The sequence below is a fragment of the Cyanistes caeruleus genome, chromosome 9 (assembly GCF_971803275.1).
Source record: "Cyanistes caeruleus chromosome 9, bCyaCae1.hap1.1, whole genome shotgun sequence".
Taxonomy (NCBI): Eukaryota; Metazoa; Chordata; class Aves; order Passeriformes; family Paridae; genus Cyanistes; species Cyanistes caeruleus.
The window spans coordinates 4,802,830-4,825,791 of record NC_141709.1 but is presented as its reverse complement, the minus strand read 5'-3'; the positions used below and the strand labels follow the sequence as shown (position 1 = coordinate 4,825,791).

The following is a 22,962-nucleotide window of genomic DNA, read 5'->3' as shown; positions in this document are numbered from 1 at the left end:
TGAAAATAATCTGAAAATAAACAGACATTAGGAATAAAATACACCCACAAATGCTAGAATGATTATTCTTTAGTGATGCTTTTATATATGCATGTATGTGTGTTCAATGTGGAATGGCTGCCCCAATACAACAAGAATACTGATGCTGAATGCCAGCAGAGGATTTGCACAGCTGGCACTCAAGGAGTAACATTTGGATGTCTGCTCATTTTTTTGGAACTCAAAATTGTGTATTTCAGGCAGCCATGCACTTGATTAAGTTTAGGCTATTACACAATGAGGAAGTTAATTTCATAGAAAGCTCAGAGCAGCAGTTGCTGGTTGCCTTTTCAGGACTGTCTGCAGTGTCTGGTTGAGTCAGCAGCAAGCCTTGGAAACAGGCAGCCGGGCTCCTTTAGCCCAAACAGAGACATATTTCTGAAACTGGGATTTAAACTCTCGATATTCCCATGTCTAAGACTTACCCTTACTCCTGAAAATATATGTAGAGTGAGAATTGTACATGAAGTTCCCTTTGCAGAAGCTGTTGAATTGGTCATAGATCCATTAGGTAAGATATTTACCTGCATAATTTGCATTTCTAGAAATGCTAGCTTCACATGATTGAGAAGGGATGAGTTAACTGTGCATCCAGCCTCAAGGAGTAATACTGGGACTGGTGAAGCAAAACTACAGAAATACACTTGAATTTTCAGTGTTAGCCTTGTTGCACAGCCCTGTGTATTATTTGAATTTCCAGTGTACATCTGATTTTTTGCTGCAATAAGGAATGAATCTGTTTCATGTCCGTTTAGTGCAAGTGAAGAGTGAAGAGCCTGACTTTCACCTATATTTTTGGCTATTCTGGTTCTGCTCACTGAAAGCTCTTGTGGATTGTGGTGAGAGACTTTTCATGTGGGTCAGAAAAGAGTTACGTGTACTGCTAGCAGCAACCCTTATTTTCAGTGCAGTGAAGCCAAAATAAAAGGCACATGCTGTGTTAAAATAACAGCTTATGCTGGGATCTCCCAGCACATGCTACATACATGGTTTAAGTGCAAATATTTCCACTACAAGTTACTGTTTCTAGTCATAATTTCTGAAGTATCTGTTAAATATTTTGCTTATTATTAATTAAGGCTTGTCTCAGTATGGCTTTTTGGAATATTTCATGGTGCACACAGTTAATTTCAAATAGAAGTAGCAGTTTTGACAGTGAGAAATAATGGATAGGAGAAGAGTTCTCTGAGATTGTTGTGGAAGTGCTTGTATAATTAGGAGCCCTGTAATGATTATCAAGGACATATCACAAATGTAAAGAAGTTATAATCTTGTGGTCATAGGCATCTTTTTAATTCCATACATACAAAGAGAAAAAACTCTTCTGCTTCAGACAAATTTTGCTACTTCCTAACTTTTCAGTATTTAATTTAAAATCATTAAGTAACCTTTATCATGGAATCCTAGAATGGTTGGGGTTGAAAGGGACTTTAAATTTCATCTTCAGTCCACCCCCTGCCATGGGCAGGGACAGCTTCCACTATCCCAGGGTGCTCCAAGCCCCATCCAGCCTGGCCTTGGACAGTTCCCGGGATCCAGGGGCAGCCACAGCTTCTCTGGGCAGCCTGATATATTTTATGGATTTAGATAAGGTCACTAACACATCAGATAATTGGTAAAAGGTGTTTGTTTCTTCCTTATGACTGTGAGAACTTGCAAGTGTACACTTGCAAAGTGTAATTTTTTACTCACTTTGAGATGTTCCCTTGCATTCCTTAGAGTTCTCTGGAATTGTACTAATTGTGATCGCTAAAGCAGAATCTCTCCCAAAAAACCCAACCTCTATTTGTCTCTGAAGCTCTTTCTGTAAATTGAGTCATAGAAGTTACATTTTAAGCCAGCAGAATGTTTGATTATTCTACTTTTGACTGCCTTTAAAATTCTAGTTGCCATAACAACTTTATTTCTTTATTTTTAGCACATCAGTTGCCATAACAATAAAATATAGCTTTTTGAATGTAACCATTTTTTCCTTATTTTTCTTTGCTTTGTTTTATCAAGAACCTTCTTTGGGGGTGAAAGGAAATGTGCTAAAGCTCATCCCTTGTGAGCACTTGGGTTAGAACATTATCTGAAATATATATATATATAAATACATATTATATATTATATATATTATATATATTATATATATATATTATATATTTTTTTATTGTAGCCTTATTCCATTTCTATGGCATTTTTTCTGACTACTGAGGTTTTTCATAACTTTGACAGAAAAATGAATGTAAATACCTTGTGTAAAACCATTCCTTTGTAAAAAATTGTTGTTTCTCCTTCTTATTTCTTTTAGGTAGCGTATTAGAAAACCTTAACTGTTAAGAAGGTAATTTCTGATATCTTTATTTTAATATATGGAATGGCTATAAAGTCACTGAGTTAGAGGTAGTGTTTCATTCAGCATGTTGATGTTCCATGTTTGGGGCAGTTTGATGTGATAGATCTTGAAAATATATCAAAGAAGAGATTGACTTCCAGCTTCATGCCATAATCTTGAGCAGAGGGGAGAGGTTTATGTGTGAATTGAATATTGGTGAAAGAGGTTTATGGATGCTAAATCTGAACCACAGTGCCTGTACAAATTGCAGGCCGCATGGCTCCTCAGGCTGCCTGAGAAAGTATCCTGGGAAAAATATGAGAAGGAATTAAAACAATTCTCAGGGACACTAAACAGCCTTGCAGGTGTTGTTTTGCAGCCTTTTGTTTCTCCTTGCAGGAGAGAGTCAGAGGGGCAGAGTGCCCCTGACCAATGATGGTGATGTAGCACTTTGTTAACCAATAAGAGTTTCCTTTCTGTACTTTCCACGTATCTGTCTATAAGACAGGGCTGAAGCAATAAACTAGGAATTCTCGTGTTGTGACTCCCTTGAGAGTCCAGTGTTGTTCTTTCTAGCCGTTCCCAATCGGAGCGACATCTGGTGACCCCGACGTGATGTTGAACCGACCCCTGAGGTCTGGTGACCGCCTGACGTGAAGCTGAACCGACCCCCGAGGTCAGAAAGCAACCGACGTGATTTCTGCTAATCCCCTGAGGGTAAGCAGCGAGCGGGAAAAAGCTCTCCCGGGCTTTCCTAGAGGAAGCTGGTTCTGGAAACCAACGGGATAGTGGAGCCCTGCCAGTGAGCGGGCTTGGAACGGCTCATCTTGGTGAAGCAGAGCTCAAAATTCCCGTGTCTGAGCCGACAGCGTGTGCATAATTGCATTCGCGAAGCCGCCAAGATAAAGTCCTCATAATGGGGAACTGTACTTCAGCTGATGAACAGCTTGCTTACCTTGCATGGCAGGAAGCCCTGCCCCGCATGGGGCTCAGTGTTTCTGAAGATGCCATGCGTGCTTTATTTCAGTGGGTGAAAGAGCAAGGTTTTGATATAACTATGCCTTTGATCTCGAACTTTGGCTGTCGATAGAGAACCATTTATGGTCAGAATTCATTAATGTAGATATCAGCGTGTGTAGCCTGGCAGCCACCTGGGGAGTGCTTTTTAAAGCGCTGAAACGGAGCCAGTCTGAGGACAGTGAAACCGGGATGAGAAACTTTGATGCCGAAAGTTCCTCCGTTGTACAAGATAAGGGACCGGGAGATGAAACCGTGGGTGAGCTGCATAGTGCTCTTTTAGCTCTGCCCAGACCCTCAGAGGACTTTGGCGGCGAGCGGGAGCAATCTGTGGCCCGAAAATCTCCCTCTCCAGAGCAGTCTGAGCAGCCGCCATCCGCGGAGCTCGGCGCGTGGGCTTTGCCAGCAGAGGAGCCTCTCTTCAGCCCTCCCCGCGCCCGGCGCGCGGGGCCCCGCCAAGGAGTCCGAGCGCGGGTCCAGAACACGGCGGGCCGCCGCCGCCGCCGAGGGAGGGGGCGGGCCCGCCCAAGCAAACCCCCCATGTACCAACGCGGCGGGGCACGCGGCTCCCCCCGGCAGAAAAGCGGCGGGGGGGACCGGCGGCTTCGCTCGCCCCGCGCGTGCGCAAACCAATCCCCCCTGTACCAACGCGGCGGGGCGCGCGGCTGCCCCCGGCAGAGAAGCGGCGGGGGGAGGGGAAACAGCAACCTCTCTCCCCCTGCGCCTGCCCGCCGCCACCGGCCGGCTGCCGGCCGGCCGCGAGAACCCCAAGAAACCTGAGCTCAAGCCCAGATCTGGGGCCGGGGCCAGGCCCGTGGCAGGCATCGCCCCCACCGCGTGTTCGAAGCACCGGCGATCCCCGCGCGTGCGCGAGACGGCTCGCCCTTGCGCTCCCCCCGCGCTCCAGCGCGGAGGCGCGGGAGGGAGAGAGAGCGCTTGCCATGCTGCGCTCCCGATCTGAGCTCTAGCAGCGGCCCCCCCGCACCCATAAAGGTGGCGGGGGGAGAGAAAGACAGCGGCAGGCCTCTCCGCCGGGACCTTCTACACCGACCCGAGGAGATGCCTCAACGAGTTCGTCAACTCCAGCGGCCTGAGCCGCGCCAAAGTCCTGCAACCCTTGTGGGACCCAAACTTACTCACTCAGTTTATACCTTTTAAGTCTTGTGTTTACAAAACTGACAGCCAGCCGCGAGGAGATGGTAACTTCGAGTTCCCTGAACCTCCTGAAATTCATGAACTACTGTTCTAATAACCAAAAATCATCCTAAGACGAGTCTACACAACAACAACCATGTAAACTTTATAAATCCCTCAAAAATCCCTCAATTATACTTGAAAAAAAAAAAAAAAAAAAAAAAGCGGGATAAGAAGAGGGGATCAAAGCAGCATAAATTGCATATAAATTGCATTGTGCATTGTTTTTATCACTTTGGTGTGTTCTTTCAAACTACTCTACTGACATGTTAGACTGTCAATTCGAAAAGACTAACAATGTTGTATATAGTGTTTTGTATAGTGTGTGTATTAATTCACTGAATTAAAAATATTAGAGTCAACCATCAAGTCCTTGCAAGGAGAACAAATCTTAAATACCAAAACATAAGCCAAAATCCTAAATTAATTCTAGATCAGCATCCATTCAAAGTTCTAGCAAAGAAACCTCTTGAGCTGTGTTTGTTCTCTATCCTACAAGGGCCCAGTAGAATATAACAAACACTGCCTTTTTTATTTTTTCTAACAGAAAAGGGTGAATTATGGATGCTAAATCTGAACCACAGTGCCTGTACAAATTGCAGGCCGCATGGCTCCTCAGGCTGCCTGAGAAAGTATCCTGGGAAAAATATGAGAAGGAATTAAAACAATTCTCAGGGACACTAAACAGCCTTGCAGGTGTTGTTTTGCAGCCTCTTGTTTCTCCTTGCAGGAGAGAGTCAGAGGGGCAGAGTGCCCCTGACCAATGATGGTGATGTAGCACTTTGCTAACCAATAAGAGTTTCCTTTCTGTACTTTCCACGTATCTGTCTATAAGACAGGGCTGAAGCAATAAACTAGAAGAATTCTCGTGTTGTGACTCCCTTGAGAGTCCAGTGTTGTTCTTTCTAGCCGTTCCCAATCGGAGCGACAGAGGTTGGCCTTGAATATAATCTACAGACTTGACTTCTCCATTCCCAGATAATGTCCTTTTCAAAAGCCTTTGTAGATATCAATGTTGTCTTTATATTTAACCTCTTCTTAATTCTTATAAAGTATACATTTGATTTCATATTTTTTTAAGAGATGGCAGATAATATCAGGTTTGGTATTTCTTTTAGAATAAATGATTTCTCAGCTCATATAACATTTACATGTGCCAATTTCTTGCTATAAATATAAATGTCCTCATTATCTAATAAGAAAAAAATTGCTAGTTATTGGAAGTTGAGTGTATTTAGATGTCATTAATCTTGAAAAATAGTTATCAGATGTACAATGACTTCATAAATTTTAATTAGCTAATTTTTAACTCAGGGGTGTGGGGGGGGAAGTCAGTAATTCTTGCTTTCAGTGGCATTTTCCTAACACCTCTCATTTCTGGATTCCATGTCTGTGAATTACCCAGGAATGTGCTTCCACTGTTATTGGCAAAATTTTCCCTGTAGATGATTCTCAATAGGAAGCTATTCCTTGTCCTCTCTCATATATGGATATTGATTCAAGTGTGTATAGATCCATGCTGGAGGAGAACAGAAGTGATACCTCTTCAGCACTTCCAGCTGGGAGGAAGATTTGGTCTAAATGAAGCTGAGTTTAAAATCCATAAAAAGAAATTGTGCCACCCTTCAGGTTATAAATAGTTATCATGCCATATCCTTTTCATGTTCCTCTTTCCTATTTCTTCACAATGTAGTAGAATAGTAATCCTGAGTAACAGTTTAAAATACTCTTAAAAATCCACTATTTACTTTGATTATTTTTAGCTTTTTTGTTCTCAAGAAGCAGTGGAATTGGATTTACTGGGATTTGGGCTTGGTACCACCTTCTCCCCAGTAGACCCTGCACTAAAACAAATAGCAGCTCTTTAGTTTTGAACTGATTCTGCCCATACCAGCAGTTGGAGCTGTGACTTCATCGCCCAAATGATCCTGATTGTTCAGTGCTTTTCTGAGCCACCTCTCATGTCCTTGAGGAAGAACTATTTTTAAAGACATCTATTAAAGGAAAAGTTTAGGGTGGAATATGTCAATTCTGTAATCAAGTAAAACATAAATGGTTGGTGTCACCAGGCACGTGTTTCCAGCCAGCCTGTGTGGGTTAGACTGGATGTTCTGGGAGGATGTTCTGTGATGGTTTAACCCAAGCCACATCCATGGAGAGTGGATTTGAATTTATTCTTGCTGTGTGTCTGTGAGTTTGTCACATAAGAGCCGGCTGTTCACTCAGAACTACTAGGAGAGAGTACTTGGAATACTAAGAAGAGAGAATTAGACTGAAGTGGAACTACTCTGTGGTACATCCAAACTTCTGATTTTGAAAGACAGGTGTATGTGGGTTCGATCCTCGTGTTCTTAGTAGTTGTTTTTGCATGGGCCTTACAAGTTGGCTGCCTAATTAATGCTGCAATAAATTATTCATCAGTTGAACTCATTAAATCAAAATTGCTTGCCTTTTAAAAGGTCATGCTGTAGTTTAAGAAAACTGTCTGGCTTGCAGCGTGTGAAAAATTGAATCAGGCGATCACAATGTTTGGGATGTTTTTTAAATAGCTTTGAAATTTCTTAGTCTAGCTCTGCTGAATTGGAATTATTGCTAATACTGACTGAGTTTACACTCCTGCCAGGAGAGCTGGAATCCCTTTCAACATACACTTTCTTGGTGCCCATTTGAAATATGCTTTTAGAATACCAATATCTATGGAATGTAATTCTTGGCTTGACACAGACAAAAGTATTAGTGAAAGTACAATTATGTCAAAAAACCTCTAAAAGGTTTGAATGAATGCAGCACTAAAATCTCTTGTGTATTACTTTGAAATATGAAAAAGTTATTCCCACAGGAAAAGAAAGGGCAATGCTACCTGCACTGTGCAGACTATTCTCTACATTGCTGCATTTCTTCATTTACAGTTCTCTAAATTGCTTTTGTCCTGATTTAATATTTTGATTAATTAAAATAATTAATTGGGTCTCTTGAAAGATGGGAACAATGAAAGATAGTAAGTTGGTGTTGTTTTTCCAGTATGCTTTTTCTTTTTTAACCTGCTGCTAATGTAAGAGCAGGTGGTTTAGTGTAAGTGGCACATGCATGAAACTGTCTGAGGGCCCATATTTAATTTTTTGGTTTTCATATCATCCTAAGAACTCTTCCTGGTGCTTCTTATCAGATATGGTCAGGCAGTAAATAGCATCCTTCTGTAGTTCATGTGCTGTTTAAAGCAAATGCTCTTTGGTTCCTGAAAACTGTTAATTATCACCATTCAGTTGGCTGCACAGCATTTCCCTGAAGTAAATTCACTTCTTGATTGATAGCTTATTGCACAGTTTTATTTGTATTGATTCAGGGCACAGGAGTTTGGTGGTATTTGTCATCTGGATTGAGCTTGTAAAGTGGATTCAATTTGTTGTAGGACCATCAGTATCATCTTGAGGGACGCTCCTCCTTAAAGAAAATATTCTTTTATATGAAATTCAGAAAAATATTTGCTCTGTATGCATCTTTGGGTGGCACCCCTGTCCATGGTGGGGAGAGTTGGAACAAAATGATCTAAAATCCCTTCCAACCCAAACTATTCTGTGATGTTATGAAATATAATCCATGAGATCACAGGTAGTAAAGTTTAAAAGGAGATTGTATCAATATACTCCAAAAACTTGCTTAATATTTATTAAATACATGAATAATATTAGGAGTAATTTGAAAGTTTCAAACTTTAGAAGCATTCGATGTAATTGTTGCTTAACAGCATGAAAAGACTGCATAATAAACTTGCAAATGTGAATGCCCATCTCTCTCTACTGATTGATGTAAAAAAAATTATTTTCCCATTTCTTCTTGTTCTGCATCACAGCATCCTAGTTACCTAACACTTACGTGACACTGGCTAATATTTGCCTCATTAGAAGCAGTGCTGGAAAAGGACTGAGTCCAGCAGAGGATCAGGCTGAACCTGAGCCTGCTGGAGTAGCAGTAGTAAAAAGGATCATTAGCTCCCTTCACATCTCTTGAGCTTTTATGAAGGCTACTATCCCCTTCCAGTCTCCTGAACTGCTCCCACCCGTGACTTCAAATTATAGCAGCCTCTTCCTTCTCCCCCACCTTAGAGAAGCTACTCTGCTGCTGCCACCAAATCCAGTTTTGCCCTAGTGCAGAAAAGGCCTGTGCTGGGTTTTTGCCTGTGGCCAAGAGGTAAAAGCTTCACAAGAGCATCTGCATTTCAGAACTGCAGCTGTGTACCTGGTGTCTCTTGATCTTTGTTGCAGCAGGGTATGTGGGCCATAGCACTGTAAATTGATTTATGGCATTCTTTAGGATCATAGGGTAGAAGAGAGAAGGAAAAGAACTGGTCTCTGATAGCAAAACTGAAAAATGAGACTAGCAGATTCAGGAATGGTTTAAAAGTTTCTACAATATACTGCTTCCTTCAGAACTGACACGTCTAGATTTTTACCACTGCCCCAGCTGTGTTTAGTCTTGATGAGGATGAAGACAAAGCACAGCAAGAAAAATTCTGAGCTGATGGTGGGAGTCACAGGGAGAGTGGTCAGACATTGGAACAGGGGCCCAAGCAGGCTGTGAAAACTCCATCCTTGGAGATGTTCACAGCTCAGCTGAATACAGAACCCAGCAGAAGGTGACTTAAATTTGCTGTTAGATCTGACTTAGAACTTTGGCCTCTCCCTTTGGAGCAAGGCATGGAGTCAGATAGTATCCACAGGGTATAAGGGGTTTGAGAAGCCTAAGCTTGTTTTGAGAAAAAAAATAAAGGGTTTATTTATATAAATATATAGGCACTTCTTATATCTCATCATATGCCTGCACTCAGGTCAAAATCCCTGTGTGTTCTGTGTAAGCGCGAGCTCTCTGGCAGGTTTTAAATAGACAGCTGTAGTGGGTGGATTTGGGAAGAGGCTTTATATTCCAAATAACAAATAGAACAGATTTCTGCATTAAATACAGCACTAATATGACTTCATAGAGCAACTTCAAACACCAATATGATGTAGAAAACTCTATCTATGCACACACACACAAAATTTTTAAGGCAACAGATTTCCTTCCTCTTCTGCTACTTTAAGCTGCACTAAAATTGCAAGCTTTACAGAGTAGAATTATTCTGGTGGCATTAAAAACAAAACCAGGGTGTCCATAAGATACATGGACAAGTAAATGCTAGAGGTAGTTAAGATTAAAAATAAAGCAAACTGAGAAAAAAACAACAACAAAAAAGGAGTTGGGTGGAAAAAATAGAAGCTCATGAGCTGGTATTTGTATTAACGCTGTCATTCAGGTCTGCATCTAAATAAATAACTGCTGTGCTCCTCATCCTGCACTGAGCTGCACCTCCTTGCTGTCATCAATGCCTTTCAAAAAGATTTTACAGAAATTATTGTTGTCCATTTAATCCAGCTGATCATCCAATAATTTAACAAGGGAGTACTTCAAACTAGAAATGACTGGTGTGATTGAGATGCTGCTTTGTGCACTGCAGGGATTGCTTCTATCAGTCCTCTTTCCTTACAACAAAGAATTTAGCAAACAAATATTGCTATTCCTTTCCAAACAGAATGACAAATAGGTTGTTTCCTTGCTTGGAGCTTCTAAATCTCCTTCCATATGGACTTCTACTGTCTGAGAAGCTTTATCTGGTTTCCTTTCAGGGTCACATATCACCACTGCTTTCACGGCCTTGCTTTGCATATACAAAGCTTATGCTCCTACCACATCCCCTCTGTTTTCAGCAGGATCAGATGGTGTGAGCCTTCTGTTTTGTATGGGGACTTGTGTTGTTTCTAGCTGATGTAATATATAAAGAAGGTGTGGAATTGCTCCTTCTATTCAGCCTGAAGAGTGCCTAGTCCACCAGCTGGATTTAACCAGCTGTGGGAACTTGTGGACCATGTAGGATGCTGCCTTGATGACAGTAAGGTAATTCTTCCAACAGAACTTTTCTCTTTCTCACTTCCTTCAATTAAAACACAAATTTAAAAAAAAAAATTCTGAAGCAGGTTTTGTTTAAAACAGTGCCAGAGGCCCAAATGTGCCTCTAATCTCCAAATAAAAAAACTTTTCTCATAGAGCTTTTAACGTACCACCTCTGATAAAACATTCTGGTATTGCTACATTTTGTAAAATTCCCTCTGTAATTTTACAGATTCATCAGGACTAGCTGATTTCTGCTTAATTTTCACTTGCCTTTAAATATACCTAAAACAGTACAACTTAGTGCCATCAGCATGGTGCAGTTTATAGCAGGTGGCTGAGGTGATAAATCCACTGGCAGCTTGGTTTTTGGTAGTGAAGTCAAACTTCCCTGCTTTTGAACCACTTTGTCCCTTAGTTAAAATTTCTTTAGAGAACACATTTTACCTGCATCTAGAACCAGCCAGCAGAGGTTGCCATTGATTTCCTGTTACCTGCTCAGCAGAGCCTGGATTTCTCATAGCAGACCTGAAACACACGGAGTGCTTGTTTTCAGAGCTGGGCACACACAGCTGCGGCGGACCTGAGACCAAGGTGACTCAATGGCTACTGTGACATTTGGAAGCTTTAGTAGTTACCAGTCCTAAATCTGTGTGGAGCAGGATGTACTGACCACGTAGTTCCTGTGGTCTGCTTTGTCAGGCTGTACCTTTGCTTATTTTGTGCCTTTGGGGCTTCTTAATGTCCATTTTAAGGTGTTTTGGCCCTTTACATCTCTGCTGCCAACCATGATCTGTCCCAAGGAGAAGTGGGAGAAATACTGGTCATTGCCATGTCTGTGCACACTGTTTGCTCTCCTCCTCCTCCTCCCCCACAGGAAGAGTGTGAAGAGGAGGAATAAAAATTGCTCCCTATTGTTCTGCCCTGGTATGGATAACTGGGGCTTAAAGCTGTGCTCAGGGTATAAATTTAGTCATTAAGTCTGTTGTTGCAGCCATTTACCATTCTGAGGGATCAGAGATAGTTTAATTATTTTTTTTTAAATCCTCTGATAGAAGACTTTGGAACGATCACATGCCCTTACTGCAAACCACTCTTACAGTGTTGCAGTTTGTGCTGCTTCACATTGCTACAGACTTGTCATTCAGACTTGGACATTCGCTCCAGGCAATACTCAAAATACAAGATGTTAACTCAGGAGCAGCTTATTAAAATTTTGCCTTTGGTTTACCATGGAACTAGAAGGACTTAAATCACTGTAGTTTCTAATGACTTGGTTGGTTAAAGCCTTAAGACACGTCTTGGGCTGATAGATAGCCCCAGATGCTGTTCTGTGGTTGGTGTTTTGGAATGTAAATTTGCTGTTTCAGTGTCAAAGGATGCAGAGAGTGTCTGTGTAAGATAACTTTGATGTTGTACTTCTGTGACTGGGTTTATTTTTAGGAAGCACAAAATAAACAAAAGTTCTGAGTACTTAATCAGGGAATAGCTGCATCTGTTTGCAGGAGTAGACAGCTGAGTTAATTGGTTCAGTTTGAAAAATAATGTGTTACAAGTATTTATATTTAAACTGATGTTGAAACTATTAGGGTACTGGTGGTAATACTAGTACAGTATCAAAAATGGGTACAGGTGAGTTTTGTAACATATGTGTTAAGTTTGAAAGTAATTAATTTGGGGACGTAATTAAAAAGGGGGCTGTAATTTTATCTTTTAAGGAAGACTGGAAAATTTGTGTGGAACTGTGGCAGATATTTTACCAAGCTAAACCTCAGCAGGTGATGCTCAAAAGGTGCGCGCATAATTTATAACGTGGGATTGTTTTGGTAAACGGTTTCAGTGGGGTGATGACAGTAGTTTATTAGATTATGTCTGGATTGTGTAGCACATCTCTAGGAGAGATGTGCTGGCTTCCCCCTGAGGCTCCCGGAGCGCAGCGGTTCGGGGGCCGCGGGTACCCGGCTCGGTGGGTCCGGTACCCGCGCTCGCCGCTCCCGGAGCCGCTCCCGGGGCCCGCTCCCGGGGCCCGCTCCCGGGGCCCGCTCCCGGGGGCCGCTCCCGGGGGCCGCTCCCGGGGCCCGCTCCCGGGGGCCGCTCCCGGGGGCCGCTCCCGGGGGCCGCTCCCGGGGGCCGCTCCCGGGGGCCGCTCCCGGGGGCAGCGGCGGCACCATTGGATGGGCAGGGAGCCGGGGAGCGGCCGGCACCGCTCCAGCGCCCGGCGGGCTGCGGCGGGGAGGAGGAGGAGGAGGAGGAGCGGGAGGAGCGGGCTCAGGTGCAGGCAATCATCGCATGGGGGGAGCAGGGAGGCAGCGGCAGCCGCTCCAGCCGCACCGCGGTAACAGGACTCCCTGTCAAGTATTGGACATAGCGGCTGGTGAGGATGCGTGTAGGTGAGAAAGCTTCTCTATTGCTTTAGCAGGGAATTGGAGTAAGGAGTGATTTTGTACGTGCTCTTTTGCTTATAGACAAAGGGAGCAAATAGGTGGAAATATTCGGGGATGTTATAAAATCTGAAAGGACTTTCTGTACAGCGTGGCGATGCACGACAGGAAATTAACTCCAAAAAAGAATGCTTTCTCTCAAAGTGCTGCGACAGAATTGAACATTTGGCTTTTCTAGTATCTGAAATTCCTCCTGAAGATACAACAAGGACTATCAGAAACATCAGAGAGATCCTGGTACTTTTAAAGAGACTTAAAGCAAATGCAAGCTGAATGACCTTGGAGATCATTTGATGTGGATTCATTAATTTTCACTGCTAGTCTTCTAGTCTCAGGAACTCTAGGATTAATAATGGTTTTAACATTTTAGGGGCCTTTCAAAAAACAAGATTGTATACATTTAATTACCTGCCTAATTATTCCTGAACTAATCAAGCATTTACTTAAAACTGAACACAGAAGATGCTTTCTTTTAATGTTTTCTCTCTCTATTGCTGTGAATAAAATGAACAAGGTAATGTCCTGCAAATAGAAGAACAATTTTTTAAAGCAACTATTTATTATGGGGATCATCTAGTAAATATAGAAACCTTAAACCCTGAGACGATGAAGCTGAGCAACAGAATAATGGAGTAGTAAACAATGGCAGCTTTTCTAGTCAAATCAGCATTTCATTAGCTTCCCAGCAGAATGCAGATGGAAGTTTTTGAGCTCTTTGTGTGGGGGTTTGTGAAATGATTCAGTTGTTGCTACAGAGGTGAGCAATATCATGGATATACCTATGAACTCCTGGGTACTGATCCACTGTAGTAGATATGGCAGAGTTTCTAAAGATGATTCTTTAAAATTGCCATTGCTGAAATTAAATTCTAGAGGATTTATTTTGTCTGTGGGGACACTGAATTATGATTCCTGGCCTTTGTAACTGTAATGGACTATAACTGTTTAAAAGAACTGTAAATACTAACACGAGTCTCCAAAATCTACTTTAAAATTATTTTCATTTTTAAATGAATAGATACGATCTTCCTCATTGTATGTGAGATGTATGTTTTCTTTCTTGGGAGCCAGAGGACAAATCTGCCTCATCCCCCACCTGTCTCCCCCTAAATAAAATTCATTATTCATACCCAAATAGTGGTGAGTCTATTGGAATTAACCTTGACAAAAATGTTTTCCTTACCTTTCCAATGAATAGCATGGGTAAGATGGAATACCATCTTCTGAGTCAAACAAGAAAAGACAGCATTAGAGGATGAACTTTTTCCTTTAATCCCCAGTCAGTCTGTGATTTAAAGTAAGACATTAATATTATCTCCAGTAACTGCTGGTCCAGGAAACCTGAGCTGTCCTGAGGTTCCTTCTTCCCTTCCTCTCCCTCTCCCCAGTATATTCCAAAGTAAACGTCTTTCTCAGGAAAATAAGTCAGAGATTTCCCCCCCTCCTTCCCTGGGAAATGAATGTGTCTCTTTTGTCAATTTTTGTTTCTATTTGTTTTAGAAGTGCCTTGTGTTTGCTAAAGATGGGTCAAGAGCACTGGAGGAGCTGATCAGTGGCCTTTCTCTTTCTGGCTTTTGTTTTTCTTTTCTTTCTTTCTTTCTCTTTTTCTTTCTTTCTTTCTTTCTTTCGTTCTTTCCTTAAAGCCAAGGTGTGCCAGAGGTGATGCACTGATGCTGAGGAGGCATCAACAGCTATGGGACTCTAATCCTCTCACATGTAAGCACTGGCAGTGTCTGCAAAGAGAGACCGTGAGACGCTGAAGCAGAGTTTAGCTGCTGTTGAGCAGATCATCTGCTCACTAAGGCTCAGATTGCACTGTTCCCTAAGCACAAAACATGAACCAGTCCCGATGGATTGAATGGAGGACTCTGAATATGAGCAATAGTGTTATGAACATATCTGAGCACCTCTCCTGCCCTCTTGGATTTGGTCACTACAGTGCAGTTGACATTTGTATCCTTGAGACAGTCATTATTGTCTTGCTAACATTTTTAATTATTGCGGGTAACTTAATTGTGATATTTGTTTTTCACTGTGCTCCACTCCTGCATCATTACACCACCAGCTATTTTATTCAGACCATGGCCTATGCTGATCTTTTTGTTGGAGTCAGCTGCTTGGTTCCTACTTTGTCACTGCTCCACTACTCAACAGGTGTCCACGAGTCCTTGACATGTCAAGTTTTTGGATACATCATCTCTGTGCTCAAAAGCGTATCTATGGCATGTCTTGCTTGCATCAGTGTGGATCGCTATCTCGCTATAACAAAGCCTCTCTCCTATAACCAACTGGTCACACCTTGTCGCTTGAGAATCTGCATCAGTCTGATCTGGATATACTCTTGCCTGATCTTCTTGCCTTCTTTTTTTGGTTGGGGAAAACCTGGTTACCATGGAGATATTTTTGAATGGTGTGCTACCTCCTGGCTAACTAATGCCTACTTTACTGGCTTTATCGTGTGCTTACTATATGCTCCTGCTGCCTTTGTCATATGTTTCACCTATTTCCACATCTTTAAAATTTGCCGGCAGCACACCAAAGAGATCAGTGATCGGAGAGCTCGGTTTCCTAACCACGAAGGGGATGCTGCTGGGGAGACTGGGCACAGCCCCGACCGCCGCTATGCCATGGTTTTGTTCCGGATAACCAGTGTGTTCTACGTGCTGTGGCTCCCTTATATCATATACTTTCTGCTGGAAAGCTCTAGGGTGTTGGAAAACCCAGCATTCTCCTTCCTAACTACGTGGCTTGCTATAAGCAATAGTTTCTGCAACTGTGTGATATATAGCCTCTCCAACAGCGTATTCAGGCTGGGACTGCGGAGACTGTCAGAGACAATATGTTCATCTTGTATGTGTTCAAAAGACAGGCATGTACGGGACCCTAAACCGAGGAAACGGGCTAATTCCTGCTCCATTTAAAGAAAACTGGTGCATGTAATCAAATGCTGAGTTTTGATAGTATTTGTGGTATCTGGAAACTTGCCAGAGAGAAATGTTTACTTGAACAGCTTGCCGTGGTGTTAGAGTGAATTTAAAAGGGTTCTTGGAAAAGGTAAAGGCAGCTGTAAGAAGGGTCACTGAACTCTTGTGAAATTGTCGTGAGAGCAGTTCAACAGAGACGATGAAGAAAGTCAGAAATAAAAATCTTCCAAAGGTCATGAAGTAACTAGCACATCAGAGGAGGTTCCTTGTAAAACAAATTAGTTAGTTACTATTTTACATTTTCCCCCTTGTAGACAAGTTGTCTTTGTGTCAGAATATACTGTAGCCTTCAGAAATTTACTACATTTAAGAGGAAGCAATCAACACCACAGTATGCAGCTATCCATAAATTATATACTTGAGGACTGTAGCAGCTACTGCAGGTAATAATCAGCTCTGTCTTTGCTCACAAAATGTACAATTTTCAGTTGTACAAAAAATCTGCAGTGCATAAACCGTACCCTGGGCATGACACTTTGGGATAAACTGGCACTTTTTGGTGCAACTTACACAGAAGCTCTCCCTCTCATTTCCCTTTTTTTTCCATACTGTGCATCCCTGTATTCAGCTGTATGCAGGTGGGTGAGTTTGAGGGCACCTGTGAGTTAACCTGAGTTCCAAACCATTCTTTCTGCAAGAAGCAGTAGCCCTCCCTGGCTGGCTACTCCTGCCCATGTATAATGATTTCTCCAGTTATTCACTCTCTTGACCCAGTTCAATCAGCACACTGTGTCGATGTGGTGTCCTTTAGGGTGTACTGAAGCTTTTCCTTACTGGTGCTCCTAACACAGATATGATAGTGGCACACAGCAGTGTGCAGCACTACTTAGAAAATTAAAATTAACTGACCCTTTTCTTTGGGAAATCTTAAGAGCTTACTGTTGTAGCTGTCAGTCTGTTGTGTGAACCTCACTTGCACATACCGTATTTTTTTAAGAGAAAATGTAAACTGTGGTCTGTGCCTAATGTTTTCATAGCACATGGAGTAGGTCAATGGTACAGCATCAAAAAATTTACACTTGCTTTAAGAGAAATACTTCTGTGCAGCTCTTTGTTAGAGAAGTATTCACAGAGAAGGTGAACAAGACAGTTTAAATACAGGCCAAGAGCTTTGGTATGTCCTTTTGTACTGAACTGACTTTCAGGTCTACTGATGAAATCTTTCTGATTTTGCAAGGGCACACATTAGGTTTGTGTAATAAATTGCCAGGGGTTCAGATGCATGCCAGTCAATACAATATTTAAATTATAACTTTAAACCAAATGTAATTTTCTTAGATGGTTATTGGCTTTTAAAAAAGGCCCAATTATTGATTATTGGTGCCTTTTAACACTGCACTATTATTCCTTCTTTCACCAAAATGCGTATGTAAAGATTGTGCCTATTACTTTTTGTAATGAAAGCTGACCACGTGTGCACACTTGTGGTTTGATTCTAGAGCTCCCTTAAAACTGTACTCTTTGTTCTGTTGAGGTGGTTCTGAACCCCTGTACATTTTTTTTAAACCTGTAAGAAAGTTGAAACAATGGAATAAAGTAGTATTCTGTCAATCAAACTCAGCCTTGGCGTTAGTTCCCTGATGTCACACTCTGTTCTCTGGGAAAGTCCTTTTGGGTTAGGACTTGAGTGAACAATTTCAAATCCAAATTTTGAAGCTGCTTACTTGATGTCTAAAATGTTCATATTCTAGTTTCTGGCACTGCATGTCTTCATAGTAGATTCAAATATGACTTGAAATATTCCTCAAGCTGAGCTGAGCTGTTGCTGACACCCAGCTCTCACAGATATTACGGAAAGATGAATAGTATCCTTTCCATGGGTCTCATAACGTTCCATGTCTACAGGAGGAACGTAATTGCTGCCTTCTTTTGACAAGTTCATGTTTATTTTGGGAGGCTCTCTTGGCTCACTGCTGCTCTGTGTGGTTGTGTAACCCCAACTCTTCCTACAAACATGACTTGGATTAATTTAGTTTTGTCATTATTTTGTAATTTTTTTCCTGCTTAGTAGGCCCTCAGCAAGCAGGACTTAGACAAGGAGCAACAAAATATCTTATTTCTCACAATTCACAGAACTGGTTTCTTACCAGTAAAGTCATTTTATATCTGTGCTCCAGAGTTGGCCACTTAGAGCTTCTGATTTTCATTGGCATTTCTGGTGACAAGTTTCTATGGGACCTTCTGGAATTCAAGAAAAGTTCTAGCAAGTGTTTGAAGTCATACTGACATTCACTGAAGCCAGGCTGTAGGCAGCAGGTGTGTTGTGACTGTGGAACTGTAACTCCAGATGTGTCAAACACCCGAGCAAACTCGTTCTGCTCAATTGTGCCTTAGTCGAACCCTTTTTCTGTGACCTCAGCAAGTGCAGTTGATGTACAGCAACTTCAGGCTTTATTGCCTGAAAATGGTGGGTCAGAGGTAGGGCTTTGCCTCAGGGGCTGCACGACAAAGTTTGCTCACCCTGATGGGCACAGTTAGCAATATATTCCACTTTGCCATCGTGTTTAGTGTGTGGATTTACTGGGTGGAACTAGAAATTTCCTTTTCCCTCAGGCTATTTCTTGGAGGGAGAGAATATAAGTGAAACAGCTTGTAGGAAGCAGCTTGTAGGTTCCAAGGTTCTTCACCCCTTTTCAAAGTTTTTTGGTTTGTTGAACACTGGTTTCACGTTATTGATGCAGGAACATCAATTTGCTTACCTGGATTCTGAATCTCAGCAGTGAAATGTAAAGTCGCATTTCACCCTATTCTCTAGAAGTCTCCTGGAGTCTGTGAAATTAAATATCCTCAGCAGATTTAAGTATTGCTTTTCTTCTTTCTGTTTCCCAGGTGACAGGATTTGACCTGATCAGTCATATGAATCTTTAAATTCAGTATGTGTGTTTCATTTTATGGAAGTTTCTTCTAAACTCATGATTTAAAATTTTTATTTGAGGGACGTTTTGTTATTGTTTACTAATGCTGTCTGAGGATTCCAGCTGGTGCCAAATTCTCTTCCTGAATTAGAAGGCTGGGCATTTATTGGATTAAAAAAGTCACAGAAATTCCAGTCACCCAGTCTGTCACTTTTGATTTTCATTCTGTCATAATAAAAAGTTTCATGTTCTTGTATGAAAACCTGATTAAACAATGATACTTTTAAAGCTGGCTGCCACTTTCATGTGCTTGAAGATATTTATGATTTATAAAATACCTGGTAAATAGGAGACCAGACACTGACTAAAGAAGTTGATGTGAAAAAATCATTGTTGATAATACAGGTAATAAAAAGGAAGCACATGTAAAATACTAAATGAAAAAATGAAGCTATATGCCTGATAGATAGGCAAAACGTATATATATATATATATATATATATATATATATATATATATATATATACACACACAAAAAACTCCATTATGCAGGTAGATTATGTTGTGCTGTTATATTTCTCTGGGATATTTATGCTTGCAGCATACCAGGGGCAATGTCAAGGTCGATTGCCTTACCATTTTTGGAACCTCATCTCTGCAGCCTAAGGAAAAGTCAAAAAAATTGTGTAATGGCAGCAAAAGAGCTACCAGAAAAGGTTTTTTTTCTTCACCAAATTCTGTGTGATTCCTCATTTTCTGGCTAAGTAAATTTCTTCCTAAAATACTAGTCTTTAATAGGAAAGGGAACTGCAGTGATAAAAAACACATTGCTATCTTCTAAGGTTTACTTATTGCCTTATACTAAGATATTCTTTTCCTGTTTTTGTAACTGTACTCAGTAATGCTGGAGGCACTGTGCAAGTTTTATTTTTGTGCAGTCTTTGTGCTTCCCCTGTTGAAAAATTGGGAAAAGTTGCTTTATTGGGCTGCCTTTCACAGGTAGTTTAGTAAGACCTTTTAAAAATATTGCTTTTATTATTAATTTTCATTCATTAGTGTTTGACAATGAAATATCCTTGAGTACACTTAGTTTTTACACTCAGCAAAAGCAGTAAAATGTCCTTTTATGGGTAAATGAACTTAGCAGTCAATATTAGAAATTGAGATTTAATGATGAGTTACTTCAATAGCTGCTTCATTTCAACGTGGAGCTGTTTTATCTTTCCTTTTGGTTGTAGCTAAGCACATAAATATACAGATTCTTTCTTTTTTAAGGTTGGTGTTGGAATGCTGGGTATCTGTGTCTGTGAGCCCGGGTCCTGCTGTTTCCAGGGTGGGAGTATCCCTTTAGCAGCTTTCCAGCTCAGTTGCAGCGCAGTCCTGGAGCTGAGTGTGCCAGGGAGCAGAGCCAGAGGTTCAGCAGGCTGGTGTTGCTGTGGGGGAGGAATGTCACTGAAGGTGGCAGTGGCCTCCCCAGCCATCCACAGGACTGGCTGATTTGCAGATCTTTCAGATTTATTGTCCCTGTCACCAAAAGGAGAAGTTTAAGCCTTTGACTTCATCCCTGCCCCCTGTTCCCTCTGGCTCTTTTTTGTAAGGATAGAATGGTGCATCTCTCTACTGAAGAACTGAATTTGATTGATTTTGTTGGTTTTTTTCACTGAAAATTTTCATGTATGTCTTTTGAGTGGCCAAACCAAACACTGCTCTGTTAACTAGGTGCCAATTAATTTGCAGACCTTTTCAGAAAGGGCAGCATCACTGAGGTAGTGTTTTTGTGTTATTTGCAGCGTTGCCTGGAGCATTGCTTAAAGATAGCACTTTTCAAAGATTACATGTTTTTTGCTAAACCAAATATGGAGTTCAAGTAAACCTTTCCAAGTAAACCAAGATTCCCCCCTCATTTTATATAGACATATAATTTTTTTCTAAGTATGTACTGAGTTTATGCACAGATCTCAGCATTTTTAACCAAAGTCATTATTGTTGATGGGATGAAAGCGATGTAGAAGGGTATTTAAGAGGAGCTTCCTACACACAGGTTTTTCTAGTCATTATGTAAAGAAATTATTCCTTTCCCCTTCTGATATTAGGACAATCCCCCTGAGCTCCATGAGCTGTAAGTGCTAAAGGAGTGGGATGTAACTGGAGAAGAAGCTGTTAATGGCTCCATGCCCCAACACAGCCCTGAAAAAATACTGAAAACCCCTCACTTTTACATCCATAATTTCTTTGGGCTCCTTCTTTGTAAGTACTATGAAAGGTAGGATGAATATAAGGAAACCTTAGTGCTTTCAGCTGCACTGATGGGTGGCTAGAAAAAGTAATTTCAGGCAGTAAAATCTTTGGGACTTTATCCCAATCTTACACTGTCTGCTGCCAGCCTTAACCCTCTGGAGCAGACTGTGACAGCAGGGCTGCAGGGTTTCGTTTTAAGCCCCGTGTGACTCCATCTGGACAATAAAAAGGTGACTGGGAGCAAAATAAAACTTTTCTAAGTAAGTGCAGTGATTACCAGGGAAAAGAGTTTCTTTCCCTCTACGATGTTCATCCCTGCCTCAAAGCTCACAATCTAAAATTTACAGCTGGCAGTGTAGAAAAACAAGACAAACACCAAGATTTTGAGAGAGGGAAGCTCAGAGACATCAGTGTCATCATCTGAGGGCACTTCTGCCATTTGACAGCATTGTTCTTTGTTTCCTTTAAGTGAAATGTCTTTTTATTTGTGCAATAAGCACAAATTATTGTCATCATTGAAAAAGTCCATTTTATGAGATATTTAAACGAGGGACATTTAAATGAGTTTGGGCAAGTATTACAGAGGGTCCCAAGTCACTTCTGAAATCATGTACTACTTCAAATTTCATGCACTTTAGGCAGGAGTGTCTTCAAATACCTGTCCCAGGTCAGGGTTTTCAGTCCTTGTATCATCTCTCCAGTGTTCTTCATCCTTGTGTAAGTATTATGGAAAAGTCTTTCTTGTGGAGCAACTAAATTTAGAATTGCAAATGGACAAATGATTTTTTCCATGATAGGATAGATTTGTTCTGCCCTGGCTGAAGGACCCTGGCTGAATCTCCTCATATCTCGGTTGTTTGGGGTCATTGGCAGCTCTGCACAAACACATTTTTGGGTACCAGTGTGTGGGGCTGAAGCATGTGTCTGTCCTCTGCTGAAACTCTTACTCATGAAGTTAATCCTCTACTGATGGGGTGAGAGACAGCTGAAGGCAAAAATGCTTTCAACTACCTTAGCAAGACTTTTGCAGAGCTGTGGTGATCAGGGTTTTTAGTGGTAAGGAAATTTGTTGTAATTTAAAAAAGAGAGATCTATATGCTGTGAGTAATGAATTATTACTATGTCAAGAATACAGTAGTCTGGTTTTCATCTGTGCCCTCAACACACCAAAAGGATCTTCATATGTGAATTTTATTATAATCCGGTAGATATTCAGGCACTACAATTTTTAAAGGGAGTTTTAATGCAACTGTATGTACATAAGGATTATAAATAGTCATATAATAGCAAGGTTTCAGTGGCAGCTTTTCTGTATTTCAGGGGCTTTGGGGGATACTTTGTGGCTCAAGTTGGATAAGTTCTAAGTGCTTGCTGAAATTACCAAAGCCAAGACAGCAAACGCAGGCTGTAAATGCAAGATATTTATCCAAAACTACTTTCTCTGTAGTACTGGATAATTGATATTGCCCAGGCAATTATCTCATATTGGCTTATGATGATGCCTTACAGAAAAGAAAGAAATCTAACACATGTAAGCAGAACTACATGCTGTCCTAATGAAATGATGTTCAAGATTTTTAACTTTTCAACTCAGGACTCACATGTTTTCTGTTATCTCTTCCTTTGGGAGCTCCTAACCAATTCATTAGTTCCATTTTCTGGCTGTGCTTTACTTGATCTCTGGCTTTTGGGTTTTTGAAGTTCAGTTTTAAATTTGAGTTTTTAATCCAGTTTTGCTGTTTTGTAGCTGTGTTCTTCACTTGACTCATGGAAAAACTTTTATGGAGTATTGGAAAGGTCGTGTCCTTGAAGGGAACTGCATCAAATCTGAAACATACTCAGGCTGCATTTGATTGTATCTGAAAGAAGTATTGCTGTACCTTGTTCACCAGATTTCAGGTGTCTTGGCAAGAGAATCAGTGACAGATAACAGGTTCTCTAACATCCTCTATTGG

General features: G+C 41.3%; 2 protein-coding genes across 9 annotated transcripts in view; both read left to right on the top strand.

Moving 5' to 3' along the window:
* RABGAP1L (RAB GTPase activating protein 1 like) overlaps positions 1 to 22,962 on the top strand; it is a 237,276-nt gene that overhangs the window by 68,727 nt on the left and 145,587 nt on the right. The gene's annotated exons all lie outside the window — the stretch shown is intronic.
* GPR52 (G protein-coupled receptor 52) lies at positions 14,671 to 17,470 on the top strand. The gene has a single exon (XM_023931693.2). It carries the CDS (start codon positions 14,766 to 14,768, stop codon positions 15,849 to 15,851), a length of 1,086 nt encoding a protein of 361 aa, XP_023787461.1. The 5' UTR covers positions 14,671 to 14,765; the 3' UTR covers positions 15,852 to 17,470.

Excerpts from the sequence above, each read along its gene's own strand:
- GPR52 (XM_023931693.2), top strand. The coding sequence starts at position 14,766 with ATGAACCAGTCCCGATGGATTGAATGGAGGACTCTGAATATGAGCAAT.